Source organism: Scyliorhinus torazame, chromosome 10 (genome assembly GCF_047496885.1).
Source record: "Scyliorhinus torazame isolate Kashiwa2021f chromosome 10, sScyTor2.1, whole genome shotgun sequence".
In the NCBI taxonomy this organism is placed as follows: domain Eukaryota; kingdom Metazoa; phylum Chordata; class Chondrichthyes; order Carcharhiniformes; family Scyliorhinidae; genus Scyliorhinus; species Scyliorhinus torazame.
This window is the reverse complement of record NC_092716.1, coordinates 103,100,094-103,114,483: the sequence shown is the minus strand read 5'-3', so window position 1 is coordinate 103,114,483 and position 14,390 is coordinate 103,100,094. Positions and strand designations below refer to the sequence as shown.

At 45.0% G+C, this 14,390-nt stretch overlaps 1 protein-coding gene across 2 annotated transcripts in view; it reads left to right on the top strand.

Annotated features, from left to right (window-relative positions):
* The window catches only part of bbs2 (Bardet-Biedl syndrome 2), a 140,338-nt gene that overhangs the window by 104,539 nt on the left and 21,409 nt on the right, over positions 1-14,390 (top strand). For both annotated transcript variants that reach the window (XM_072518533.1, XM_072518534.1), the window contains one exon: positions 6,558-6,695. In XM_072518533.1, coding sequence (XP_072374634.1) covers positions 6,558-6,695 — 138 coding nt within the window. The remainder of the gene's footprint in view (positions 1-6,557; positions 6,696-14,390) is intronic.

The window sequence follows — 14,390 nt, the reverse complement described above, 5'->3', positions numbered from 1 at the left end:
GGTTAGCCATCATCTTTTTCCAGCTTCTCGCCCAGTTCCCACGCAGCTGTATTTCTCCCAGACGGTGCCCCCCCGCCCATCCTTTCCCGTACCCACTCCCCCCTTTCCCCAGCAGCAGCAACCCAGTAATTCCCCCCTCCCCCCCCCCCCCCCCCCGCTAGACCCCCCGCTAGCGTAATTACTCCCCCCATGTTGCTCCCAGAAGTCAGCAAACTCTGGCTGACCTCGGCTTCCCCCCGTGATCACGGCTCGCCCCGTGCGGCGCCCCCTCCTTCCTGCTTCTCTATTCCCGCCATAATTATCATAGCGCGGGAACCAAGCCCGCGCCTCTCCCTCGGCCCCGCCTCCCATGGCCAACGCCCCATCTCCTCTCCCTCCCCACCTCCCCCCATCACCACCTGTGGGAGAAAGAAAAGTTACCATACCGCAGGATTAATCATACAATCCCTCTTCGCCCCCCCCCACTCGTCCCACCACTTTGTCCAAACGTTCATTTTCGTAGTCCAATCATTCCAATTTTTCTTCTACAATAAAAGTCCACGCTTCATCCGCCGTCTCAAAGTAGTGGTGCCTCCCTTGATATGTGACCCACAGTCTTGCCGGTTGCAGCATTCCAAACTTTATCTTTTTTTTGTGAAGTACCGCTTTGGCCTGATTAAAGCTCGCCCTCCTTCTCGCCACCTCCGCACTCCAATCTTGATAGACGCGGATCACCGCGTTCTCCCATTTACTACACCGAGTTTTCTTCGCCCATCTAAGGACCATTTCTCTATCCTTAAAACGGAGAAATCTCACCACTATGGCTCTGGGAGCTTCTCCTGCTCTCGATCCTCGCACCATAACTCGGTATGCTCCCTCCACCTCCAACGGACCCGTCGGGGCCTCCACTCCCATTAACGAGTGCAGCATCGTGCTCACATATGCCCCGACGTCCGCCCCCTCCACACCTTCAGGAAGGCCAAGAATCCTCAAGTTGTTCCTCCTTGCGTTATTTTCCAGTGCCTCCAACCTCTCCACAGATCGTTTCTGGTGTGCCTCCTGTATCTCCGACTTCACCACCAGGCCCTGTATATCGTTTTCATTCTCTGCTGCTTTCGCCTTCACGACCCGAAGCTCCTGCTCCTGGGTCTTTTGTTCCTCTTTCAGCCCTTCAATCGCCTGTAATATCGGGGCCAACAACTCTTTCTTCATTTCCTTTTTTATCTCCTCCACGCAGCGTTTCAAAAACTCTTGTTGTTCAGGGCCCCATATGAAACTGCCACCTTCCGACGCCATCTTGGTTTCTGCTTGCCTTCCTTGCCGTTGTTCCAAAGGATCCGCTGCAATCCGGCCACTTTCCTCTCCTTTTTCCATCCGTGTCCAGGGGGAACACCCTTCTGGTTTACCGCACGGTGTTTTCAGCCGTTAAAATTGCCGTTGGGGCTCCTATCAAGAGCCCAAAAGTCCGTTTCACAGGGAGCTGCCGAAACGTGCGACTCAGCTGGTCATCGCCGCACCCGGAAGTCCTCCATAAGTTTCCTTTTTAACCTGAGGCTAACTCCTTAATATCTCCAACTAGATCTCCTTTGCCTTGACTACTGTTGCTAACTTTTGGTTGGTTCAATTGGCTCTGTTTTATAACCTTTGCTCTCGAGTCGCCAGGTATCTTTATGATACCGCCACAAGGTTCAAGTAATGATCAATAACTCAATACACTTTGGGGGCAGTGGAGACGACATAGGGGAAGGACGGGAGCCTCGGTGCGGTCCCCGATAAGAAATAATCATAGGTTTGTCCCGGGGAGAATAGATGGGGGATTTGGAGCATGGCAGAGAGCTGGGGTTGTGTAACTGAGAGATCTGTTCGTAGACGGGACGTTTGCGAGTCTGGGAGCGCTGACGGAAAAATATGGGTTGCCCCAAGGGAATGCATTTCGATACATGCAACTGAGGGCATTTGCAAGGCAACAGGTGAGGGAATTCCCGCAGCTCTCGACGCAGGAGATTCAAGATATAGTGATCTCAGGGACATGGGTGGGGGATGGTAGGGTGTCGGACATATACAGGGAAATGAGGGACGAGGGGGAGATCATGGTAGATGAGCTGAAGGGGAAATGGGAAGAAGAGCTGGGGGAAGAGATTGAGGAGGGGCTGTGGGCTGATGCCCTACGTAGGGTAAACTCGTCGTCCTCGTGCGCCAGGCTAAGCCTGATACAATTCAAGGTTTTGCACAGGGCGCAAATGACCGGAGCAAGGCTCAGTAATTTTTTCGGGGTAGAGGATAGGTGTGGGAGATGCTCGAGAAGCCCAGCAAACCACACCCACATGTTTTGGTCATGCCCGGCACTGCAGGGGTTCTGGGTGGGGGTGGCAAAGGTGCTTTCGAAGGTGGTGGGGGTCCGGGTCGAGCCAGGCTGGGGGTTGGCTATATTTGGGGTTGCAGAAGAGCCGGGAGTGCAGGAGGCGAAAGAGGCTGATGTCTTGGCCTTTGCGTCCCTAGTAGCCCGGCGAAGGATATTGCTTGTGTGGAAGGAAGCCAAAGCCCCGGGCGTGGAAACCTGGATAAATGACATGGCAGGGTTTATAAAACTAGAACGGATAAAGTTCGCACTAAGGGGTTCGGCTCAAGGGTTCACCAGGCAGTGGCAACCGTTCATTGATTACCTCGCAGAACGATAAAGGAAATGGGAAGGCAACAGCAGCAACCCGGGGGGGGGGGGCCCTCGGGCAGGTCCCCAGGGGTGTTTTTGTATAGATATTTTGTACTTGGTTATGTATATTGGATTGTTTGATTTTATCTCTGGAGAGTTATTATTTTTGTTATGGCCGTTGCCATTTAGTTTATATATTATTTATTTATTTGTTAAAACGGTCACTGTTATAATTATTGTTTTATTGTTGTAAAAAGGTAAACCTTTGTATTGTTTTGTTTGACCGGAAAAAATTTGAATAAAATATATATATATTTTTTTAAAAACTCAATACACCGATTAGTAAGATTCAAATCAAAGCACATTTATTATACACAGTAATCGCTACTCATACACAAATTCTACTTCTAAGCTACTCCTACAACTAACAGGCCTATACTTAGCTTCGGACTGGCCCACCAGGTCAGGGGAACAAATGGCCTTTCGTTCGGGTTCTGAGTCTGCGGGATTCGAAGTTGGTACGGATTGGTAGCTAGGAGCGCCTATCTCGTAGCGAGCATTGACTTAAGATTTACTGGATATCGGCGGCAGCTGCACCGGTCACTGTCAAGGGTTGGTTCGCGTTGCTGAGTGACCCGGTCAAGAAGAACGATTTGAACTTGGGGCCTTAACTTTATAGTCCCCAGGGGCTTCCCGCCTTTCGGGGCGGACCCTATACCTGGTTCCAAGTGATTGGACTTCGTTCCAATCGCTTGGTTCGATTTCTCCCAATACTGGAGCGTTAACCTCATTTGTGTTGGCTCCTGCTGGCGCTGGGGAGTCTGGCTTGGCTTTGTTTATCCCAAATGTTTCGATTGTACCTGGGGATCGCTCATTAGTATGTAGATGGCTGCTACATTATTATGCAGATGGCTGCTTGTATCGATGCTGTCTGGGCTTTTGCAGAGTTTAATACACAGTAACTTGCACCTGCTAGTTTCTGCCTCTGTTGGCTGAATTTCCCTGCAGCCTTTGCTGTTCTCCATTTTACGTCGGGAGTTGGCCAACCCAGGTGAATTCTCTTCTCTATCTGTGAATGTCTCTTCTTACCAGTTTCTATCCTTCACAGATTGAAATTGATTTTTAAAAACCAGACTTTGCTTTGTGAAATGAAATGAAAATCACTTATTGTCACAAGTAGGCTTCAATGAAGTTACTGTGAAAAACCCCTAGTCGCCACATTCCGGCGCCTGTTCGGGGAGGCCGATACGAGAATTGAACCCGCGCTGCTGGCCTTGGTCTGCTTTACAAGCCAGCTCTTTAGCCCACTGTGCTAAACCAGCCCCTGTGAACCAATGTGAACTAATTCAAAATCATCTGCCATTTCTGCTGCCAGTCTAGCAGGTTTAACCCTTTGCTCTTCCACATGCCTTCTCACGACTATGGGAAGTGAACCTTTAAATTCCTCCAAAATAACCAGTTCCTTCAGAGCATCATACATTTGGTCTATTTGACAGTGCAGAATGAGGCTATTTGGCCCATCAAGTCTGCACCGGCCCTTGGAAAGAGCACCCTACTTAGGCCCACTCCTCCACGCATCCCCGTAAACCAGCAACCCCACCTTATCTTCTTGGACACTGAGGGGCAATTTAGCATGGCCAATCCACCTAACCTGCACATCTTTGAACCTCTTGCTGCCAAAACCTTTCAAACCAGGATTCTTTTTAAACATTATTGCAGCCGTCTCACACACACACTAACCCAGGCTTTTAACCCTTCATGCATCAAATACATATGATACAATATATCTCAAATTCCTACATTCATCACTTTATCTTCCTCAACATCAAATGTCTATCTATCTCTTAAAAGATGCAAAGCACCTCTGCACGCTCTTCACAGCTCATCCTCCCACCCAGCCTTGTGTCATCCACAAATTTGGAGATATTACATTTAGTTCCACATCTAACTCAATATATATTGTGAATAGCTGGTGTCCAAGCACCGATCCCTGCGGTATTCCACTAGTCATTGCCTGCCATTTGGAAACTTTTTTTTCTTACTCTTTGCTTCCCATCTTCCAACCTGTTTCATAACCATCTCAATACGCTACCCCCAATACCATGCACTTTAATTTTACACTCTAATATCTAAATGGGACTTTTTCGAAAGCCTTTGAACATTTGTATGTTCTTTACTTTTCTTTTATCTCAGATCTTTTATTTGGAAAGTTGAACTGTTATCCATTAGGGTTATGGACGGATCCTCAAGCTAAATTTGTTTCTGAACACCTCCTACTGTTCCTCTATAGTTTTACCCAATAACAGTTTTCATTAGTTTACGGTTACCAGTCTGTTTTTGATGCAGTTAAAGTTAACCGTACCAAGTTCTAGGATCTTAGTAACCATGTTACATTCTCCTTTTCAAATTTATTGTTACATTTGATTGTATTATGATTACTGTTAGTTAATCTAACAATAATAGAACATTTACCTAAGTCTGGTAAAAACAAAATACTGAGGACGTTGGCATAAATAAAAACAGAAAATGCTGCATAAACTCAGTAGGTCTGGCTGTGGAGAGAGAAACTTAACGTTTTGAGTCCATATGACTTCTACAGAACTGAAGAAGAGCCATGTGAACTCTGATCGTTAACTCTATTTCTCTGTCCGCAGATGCTGCCAGGCCTGCTGAGTTTATCCAGAATTTTCTGTTTTTATTCTATCTAAGCCTGGCTTGGTACTAAATCAAGGTTGACATGGATGGATGTAGTCATGCCTGAACATTTTAGTGACAGGAATTCCTCAGGGTAGTATTCAACCTTCTTCAGTTGCTTCATCAATGACCTTCCATCATAACGGTCAGAAGTGATAATTGTGCAGTGTCCATCACCATTTCTGACTCCTCAGGTGCTGAAGCAGTCTATGTTTAAATGCAGCAAGGCCTGGACAATATCCAGGCTTGGACTGACAAGTGGCAAGTAGCATTTACGCTACACAAGTGCCAGGCAATGACCATCTCCAACAACCGAGAATCTAACCATCGCTGTGTGACATTCAATGAATTCCCCCACTCTCAACATTTATGGGGTTACCACTGACCAGAAACTTAACTGGACTAACCATACAAATAATGTGGTTGTAAGAGAAAGTCAGAGGCAAGGAATCCTGTGGCAAGTAACTCACTTCTTGACTCCCTAAAACCTGTCCACTATCTACAAATCAGGAGTGTAATGGAATACTCTCCACTTGCCTGGATGACTGCAGCTCCAACAATACTCAAGAAGCTTGACATCATCCAGAACAAAGCAGCTGCTTTATTGGCATCTCATCCGCAAACATTCACTCCCTCCAACATCTATGAAGAGTAGCAGCAGTGTGTACCATCTACAAGATGCATTGCAGGAACTCGCTAATGCTCCTTAGACATCACCTTCGAAACCCACAACCACTGCCATCTAGAAGGACAAGGGCATCAGGTACACAGGGACACCAGCGCCTGGATGTTCCCCTCAAAGTCATTCACCATCCTGACTTGGAAATATGCCAGCTATTCCTAAACTGTCGCTGGGTCAAAATCCTGGAAGTCCCTCCCTAACAGCACTGTGGATGTACCTACACATCGACTGCAGCGGTTCAAAAAGGCAGTTCACCACCACCTTCTGGAGTGAGAATACCATGGGCTAACTTTCTCATTCTGAGCTTATAACTATTTTTAGGAAACCAATGAAATTGCTTCTTTAATGTCTTTTTTTTCTCTTTCTGGGACGTTGCTCCAGATTTAATCCAGCATGAGAAGATGAAGAACTCCCCTTTCTGCAGAAGACTGGATATGTCCTGCCATTGAATGTAGAATTGTGCCAAATGACATGGTCTAGTCCCCTAACCTTATTTCAGAAGATACCTGCTTTTGATGACTATTTCCATTGATATTTGTTTCCTACAAACAGGTCACCATCGGAACAGAGGATATCGATCTTGCTGGTGAACTCATCCAGTCCATGGCATCTTTCTTGGCCATTGATGATCTCCAGGTGGAAGCAGACTTCCCAGCTTACTTTGAGGAGCTGCGTCAAATACTTGTTCAGGTAGGTGTGTGACTCAGCTTGTAACTCCTACATGCAGACATGCCAATCATGAGCCTCTGAAGCTGATAGCGTTTGAATCCATAGATCACTTTGTTCACATTTCACTATTTAAAAAAATGATTTCTTCATTAAATTGAAGGCTCTTGGAATGAACCAAGAGGTTAGCTGAATCATTAGTCCAACAGACCCATAAATCAAATGTTACCTTCTTCAGCTTTTCATGACTGAAACTTGAGAGATTATTTTTCAGAAGAACTGGCAGTTTCTGAAAATTACAGGTACAATGGTATTTATTTATTTATCCAATAAGAAAGGTTAGATGCAACAAATAAGTTGCTAAAATTTTATTTTTTGACAGAAACTTACAGGGGCATGCCCATATATTGCTCATGTGAATGTTCATTTTCTTTAAAGCTAATTGCAGGCATTTGTTTTTAAATAAAGAGGGCAGGTAATGACAATGGAACTGCCATGGTTTGAAGTGAGACAAAACTGGTATTATATTTTACTTAATTAGAAAAAAACCTTACTGAAATACTTGTATTTAGCTTTAAAACGCAGCATATCACTTTGATTTAGGGTTTGGTCTGTTTGTGAGTGAGTTGATGTCCTAGTTATACCCATACCTTTCCAGGTTGCTCACAGTTTGTTTGTGGTTATAATGGAGGAGACCACTTTGTTACCATGGACTATCTAGGGAGAGAAATTGAGTTGCCTGTATTAACAGTCAACACAAAATGAAAGCGTGGAAACAATAATAATTGATTGAATATTGAGCCAAGTGGCTCTCAATACCTCACCCGTAATTGTCTTTGTGAAAAACAAAGAGCGCAACAAATGACAAACATCTGCCGAGAATGCTGTGCACCTATTTCTACAAACTATTTCTTAGTTGCTTTCGTTTTTTGATTGATTGTGGCCTGTAAAAACATTGCTTCCAATACATGAAAATACAACTTTATGAAAGGGACTGTAATGAAAAAATTAAGATTTGTGAGAGTAACATCATACAGTGGAGTCAACCTTCATCCACTATTACCAACAACAGTAATTCCTAGTCTTTTTCTATGAAATGCGTTTCTGGAGATGCAACACAAGTTAAAATAACGCTGTAAATGCTGGAAGCTTCAGTCAACAACAGCTTTTAAAAAATATTTTTATTGAAGAAATTTTTCATGATAAAATAACACCACTCTATACAATAACTACATAAAGGTACAATGCAAGAATAGTACAATCAACTCTTAATAACATCCCATAACTAAAAAAATAATTGAAGAGGTCATGAAGATGCTATCGCCTTCATCTTGTTAATAGTGCGGAGGCGAGTTCTGCTTGGGGGGAGATCTCCTACTCCGCCCAGTGCCTCGGCCATGTGGGTATGATTCACCGGCTCCAGAGAACAACGTTCGCATCTATCCTCCATCCCGAGAAAAAAACATTCACCCTCTTCTTGGTCAGATGCGCCCTGAGCACCATCTTGAACTGAATCAAGCTGAGCCTCGCACGTGAGGAGGTGGAGTTGACCCTGTGAAGAACCTCACTCCACATCCCCCCCATCAAAAACCAGACCCAGCTCACCCTCCCACTTCTTCCTCACTCATCCAATGGAGCCTGCTCCACCTACAGGATCTGGCCGTAAATAAGGGCGGCATGGTAGCACAGTGGTTAACACTGTAGCTTCAAAGCAGCACAGACCCGGGTTCAATTCCCAGCTTGGGTCACTGTCTGTGCAGAGTCTGCACGTTCTTCCCGTGCCTGCGTGGGTTTTCTCCGGGTGCTCCGGTTTCCTCCCAGAAGTCCCGAAGGATATGCTCGTTAGGGAAATTGGACATTCTGAATTCTCCCTCAGTGTATCTGAGCAGGCGCCGTAGTGTGACAACTAGAGGATTTTCGCAGTGACGTCATTGAGGTGTTAATGTAAGCCTACTTGTGACACTAATAAAGATTATTATTATGTCCAAAATCCTGCCCTCACCATACTCGGCCAAAAATAAGACCCTATTCAAGAGGGAGGGCGAAGGTGCCAAGGTAAATGAGGAAATCCCCTTACGCAAGAAATCGCAAACCTGGAAATACCTGATCAGATTAGTCCTTGGGAGTTGGAATTTGTCCAATCGCTCCTCAAAACCAACAAACATAACCTCCACAACCAGGTCCCCAAACCTCTCCAGATCCCCCTCCTCCCATGCCCTGACTGTTGAACCCAAACCCGTCGGCACAAAGAAATGATTCCTACAAATAGGGGCTAACAATGACATGGAACCAAGCTTAAATGCTGTCAAAACTACCTCCAAATTTTCAGAGCGGACACCACTACCGGCTCGAGGTAATATTTGCAGGGGAAAACAGAAGTGAGGCAGTTACTAAGACCGCCAAACTGGAACATTACAAGAGCTCGCCTTCATCGGACCCCATATGGAATTTGAATCCTTGAGTCACCCCAGTACCTTTTCAATATTAGCTGCCTAGTAATAAAACAACAAATTAGATAAAGCTAAGCGACCGACTGTCTCTCTCTGAAGAAACGCTCTGCGAATCCTCGGGATCTTACCTGCCCGACTGAAGGAAACAATCAATTTGTTGCCTCTAGCAAAGAAAGATTTGGAGAGAAAAATTAAGGAGACCCCCCCCCCCCCCCCCCCCCCGTAAAACCAGAGTCAGCCATTTCCTCCAAGCGGGGCAATCCAGCAACTACTTAGAGTACAGGCAACCAATTAGTCCTGAGGTGGGCAAAGGAAAATTGTGACTACAGACGGGAGGGCCACCGCATCAGGCTCTATCAATATTTGGCCACTGAACTGGTTAAAATGCGGGTGGAGTTTAACAGGGATACGGCCACGGTGTAAAAGAGTAAAGTTTGAGTTGGGGTGGCATACCCCGCAAGCTGCCAAGTGACTTATGATTCGAAGGACTATTGAGGTCCATCCAAGTTGGCCGCCAAGCCATCCCTCAAAACAAAGAATAAGCTGTAGGCACTGTCAGAAAACTGTCCCTACCCCCCACTCCCTCCCCGGCTCCCAATAATACTACACTCAAGTAAATACTCAACCACCAAAAGGCACACACAAATCCCTCTCCCCTATCCCAAACTAAACAAAAGCCCTAAGCTCATTATCTAAAACTACTATGAGCTGCAGTTACCCCCACCACTGCACTCCCATTAGCTAACTCTTCAGCCAGGAAGGTGGCCTCCGCCCAGAGTGCAGATAAATAAATAGCCATAACAATCAGCCCCCCCACCCAACTTTAATAGACAAAGAAACAACACCTATCCCATTCAAGAAAATATAAACTTGTACAAGAAAGCCTAACAAATCCCTATGACCACATGTCCTCCCCTATAACCACATGTCCTCCCCAATAATACAAAGACCTCATGAAAATTACAATTCGGTCACCCCCAGCCCATGCTTCCTGACAAAGCCATCTGCCTCCTCTGGAGCATCAAAGTGATAGTCCTTTGAATCATAAGTCTCTTGGCAGCTTGCGGAGTATACCACCCCAAATCAAACTTTACTCTTATACACCGTGGCCTTAGCCCTGTTAAATGCCACCCGCCTTTTAACCAGTTCTGCGGCCAAATCTTGATAGAGCCTGATGGTGAGGCCCTCCCATCTGTAGTCCCGATGTTCCTTTGCCCACCTCTGGACTAATTCCTTCTTTGTATAACTGCTGAACATCACGATGATTGCGTGTGGTGGTTTGCCAGAACGGGGCTTCTGCCTAAGTGACTGGTGGGCTGGATCCGGCTCGGGAGGATACATCAATCCACTCTCCCCGCCATCATCTCAAACGTCTTTGAAATGTAGTCAGTCGGATTTGGGCCTTCCATTCCCTCTGGCAATGCCACCCTTCTGAGGTTCTGTCTCCTGGAGCGCTTCTCCAGATCATCCACCTTGGCCCCCAGTGCATTATTATTACTGGCTATTCTAACCATCTAGACTTCCAAGGAGACGATCTGATTGCTCTGCCTCGTGAGAGCCGCCTCCATACGCTGTACCACCGTGTCATGCGCTTTTACCATCTCATTGGTCTTCGCCAACACCGATGGAATGGGAGCTAGGGCCTCTTCTATTGACTTGTTGAAATCCTCAGAGACAGCCCGCCACTGTTTCTGAAATTCCATTGTCAAAATGCCTATAAACATTTTGACCCATAATGTCTAGGCCAGAAACCCAGTAGTGGCCTCCACCGCCATCTTTTTGCGGACGAGCCTCGAGAAGCCTCCAAATCCGTTGCTGATTCTTTATTTTGCCGGCTCACTTGACCTGGACTTTCTGGGCATTTCCTTTGGTGGGAACCTTATCTCATCGAATTAGCAAAGTTTTAACCCAACCACTCCCCAAAAACTGAGTGAAAAGGGTCAAAAATAAAGTACCCTGCCGGGAGTTGACATAAATTTGCAGTGTATCTTCCGCAGGGTGTTCTTCCTCATCTGTAGGGCAAGATTGTTCAGAATACCGATGTGACCTTGCACCAGAACTTGGTTCCAGGTTTTGTTTCTATGACGATGGCTAACAACTATCCTCCACCCTCAAAGCTCCATCGAAAAGTTAATTATTTAATGAAAATAATAAATTATCATGCACTCAACCCAGCTAATCCTCAGCTTGTCTCTGCGGTCTGGGTAAGAACTGAGGTGATAGTGAGATAGATTTATCTTGTAAGCATAGATGTGTGTTGATGAATGTTTGGGATCATAACATTTTACAAGCCGAGGCCATGTGTGTGTCTGAAAGAGGTGTCTGTCCACTTCCCCTGATCATTCCACAAACACGTTACTTTGTTCTTTTCCATTTTAAAAGCTATTGTGAATTCTGCTTCTATTGTTTCTGGTAGTGCGTTACATGTCCTCACAACCCACTGAGTAAAACAAAAGATTCTCTTTGTGTCAGGAGTCTGGGATTATGTTTCCAATCAGTGAGCCTGGATCCAGTGCTGTTGTATTGATGTTTATACAATTACTTTCATTTTTATATGCCCAGTCCTCCCTGAAGAAATATTTTTTGCAGGAACAAAATTAGTGTTCCACAATTCTTGTAAATGGGAAAAAAACTTTAAAAATCAAAACCTTCAATGGCCATTTAATCAGACCCAACTGGAAAAAAACACATCATACTGTCAGCAATCATACCACATAGCAGTAATTTCTAATTCCGAACACTGCTACAAACTGAGGAGGATGAAGGAAGAATGAAGATGGGCTGAGGTGAATGTGGTGTGAGAAGGGGAGAGACAAAGGTGAGGATAAGAGAAGGGGAGAGATAAAGGAAGAAGGGAGTAGAGGAAACCATCCATGGGGTGAGGAGTGAGGGGGTCACTATTCCTCAAGTGAAAAGGGGAGAGGTTTTCAAAAATTGCATTGGGGATGTTGTGGGAGTGAGGAATTGTCTAATGGTGGATCAAATTAAGGAAGTGGTTTTCCTCCATGAGCTTGGGGAGCGGGTTGGGGGTTTCTGCTTTTAAACACTCTCAAATGGGGGAAGTTGTGTTGCCAGCAAGAGAGTTGTGCATCATGGGAGACAGGTAAGTGATTGGGTGGGTGGGGTGATGGGGAACCTGCTGTGAATATTGTTCAAGTTTTATGTCGCTGTTCTGTCAGGAAAAGGGGAGTTATGAGCAGTATCTGACGGCCTCATATGTGCGTCTGGCTGTGGGTGACTGTCAACTCAATCTTAATGTAACTTTGTGTTTTTTAAAGTTAAAGGGGGATCTTGCAGAATTTTGAAAGCTACTCTCTGCTGTTTCCAAACAGGTTTTTAATTTTTTTCCCCTCTGATTCGAAAGGCACTTTTGTTAGTTTTGAGTGGCTCTCTCATTTTATGTAACACCATGTTCACAACTTAGAACAACAATTTCTTTAGTATTTTGTGACTAGGCACCATTTGTAACATGTAATAGATTTATAGCTTAAAATGTTTCAGTCTATTGTTCATACATTTTTCAGCCTCCAAAGCTGCCAAATGTTCTTATGTAGTCTCTAATCTAGGAGACTTGCTAGTATTTTAGCTGTGGAAATTAAAAATGAATTCGCTAACTAAATAAAAAAAGGTTAGGTAGACATGGTAGGGATGCTGTGACTGCAATGTTTGTGAACCTACGGAATGCATTGCTGTCTCCATCTTGGACAGTCATATAAGTCCTTGTGGCTTGAGCAACTTCATCTCTGAGTTGCAGGCATTGTGGAGCATCTGGGAGGGAGAGTGTTACCTGGATACTTTGTTCCAGGAGACAGTCATGCATCTTAGGCTAAGTAGAATTTTAGAGTTTGTAAGTGGTAACGTTAGGAGGTTGTGAATGTGAGTCAGGCAAGTATGGGGATCCAGCAGGTAGTGATGGAGGAGCTGCAGCTTTTGCATTTCACCAACAGGTACGAACGAGGTGCTTGCTACCTGTGTGGATAAGGAGAAAGATTGTAGGTTGGATGAGCAAACCGACTATGTGGTACCATGGTGCAGGATGCCATTCTAGTGGTGGTGGGGGGGTTGGGGGAGGGGGGGAGCAAAAAGAAATGTAGGAATGAGAGGGGACAGTATAGTGAGGGGGATAAATACTGTTCTCTGCAGCCATGACCGGAGATCGGAAGGTTATGTTGCTTGCTTAGTGCCAGGGTTAAGGACATCTCCTCATGGCTGGAGACAAACTTACAATGGGAGCGAAAGGATCCAGTTGTCATGGCCCATGTCGGAACTGACAACATATGTAGCATTAGGAATGATGTTCTACTGTGAGAGTTTGAAGAGTTGGGTCCAAATTAAAAAGCAAAATATCAAAGGTAAATCTGCAGATTGCCCAAGCCATTTGCCTATTGGCATAGGATCAAACAGATTGGAGAATTGAATGCATAACTCAAAGAGTGGTATGTATTACGTCCCAGGCCAGACCCCAACAGTGGCTAGGTTACTGGATCGAAACCCCAATCTTTTAGTGTATTTTAAGACAGTGCGGAAAGAATGATTCGCTCCAGGAGTGATTGCATGAAAAAATTGGTTTTTGATATTTCTAAAACAAAACTTTATGAATACAGTATTCGACTTTTTAACTTCACAATGGAAAAGAACAGCATACAATATCCCTCAATACAACTATACAATTTCCCATTAAACAACAAGAGAAGAAACATACAGCTCTTACTCCATCTTAAAATTAGCAGGGCATAGAGTAATACTTGCTTTCAAACAGATTTAGCTTGGATGGAACCCTTCAGACTCTGGCTGAATATTTTCAAATAGCTGCTTCAACTCGGTTGTTTCAGCCTCTTCCTTGTCTTCAAACAAGGTTGCTCTGCTTTAAAATATTATTACTCTTTTTTTTTTAAACTGACCTTGGAAAGAATTGTGGACTCGATGTCGGTCAGATCAGAACTCAACTGCTCTTTCTCTCAAAGCTTCTCCAAACTCTGCCTTTCTGAGCTCCACCCAGCAATGACCTCATTTCCCCCAGCTGAAAAACACATTGCTTGTGATTCTCCATTAGCTGACGCCGAAATAGCGAAACGCGATTGGGCGGAGAATCGGTTCCTATTATTATTATTATTATTATTATTATTATCGCATTCTCTATCACCTTGACAGCGGCGTCAATGCGTACCAGAGCATATGTATAGTAAACACTGTCTGCATATAATTAGCGGACCTGACCCGGTATTCTCCAGAACCACCGCGATTCTCCTCCTCCAATGGGCCGAATTCC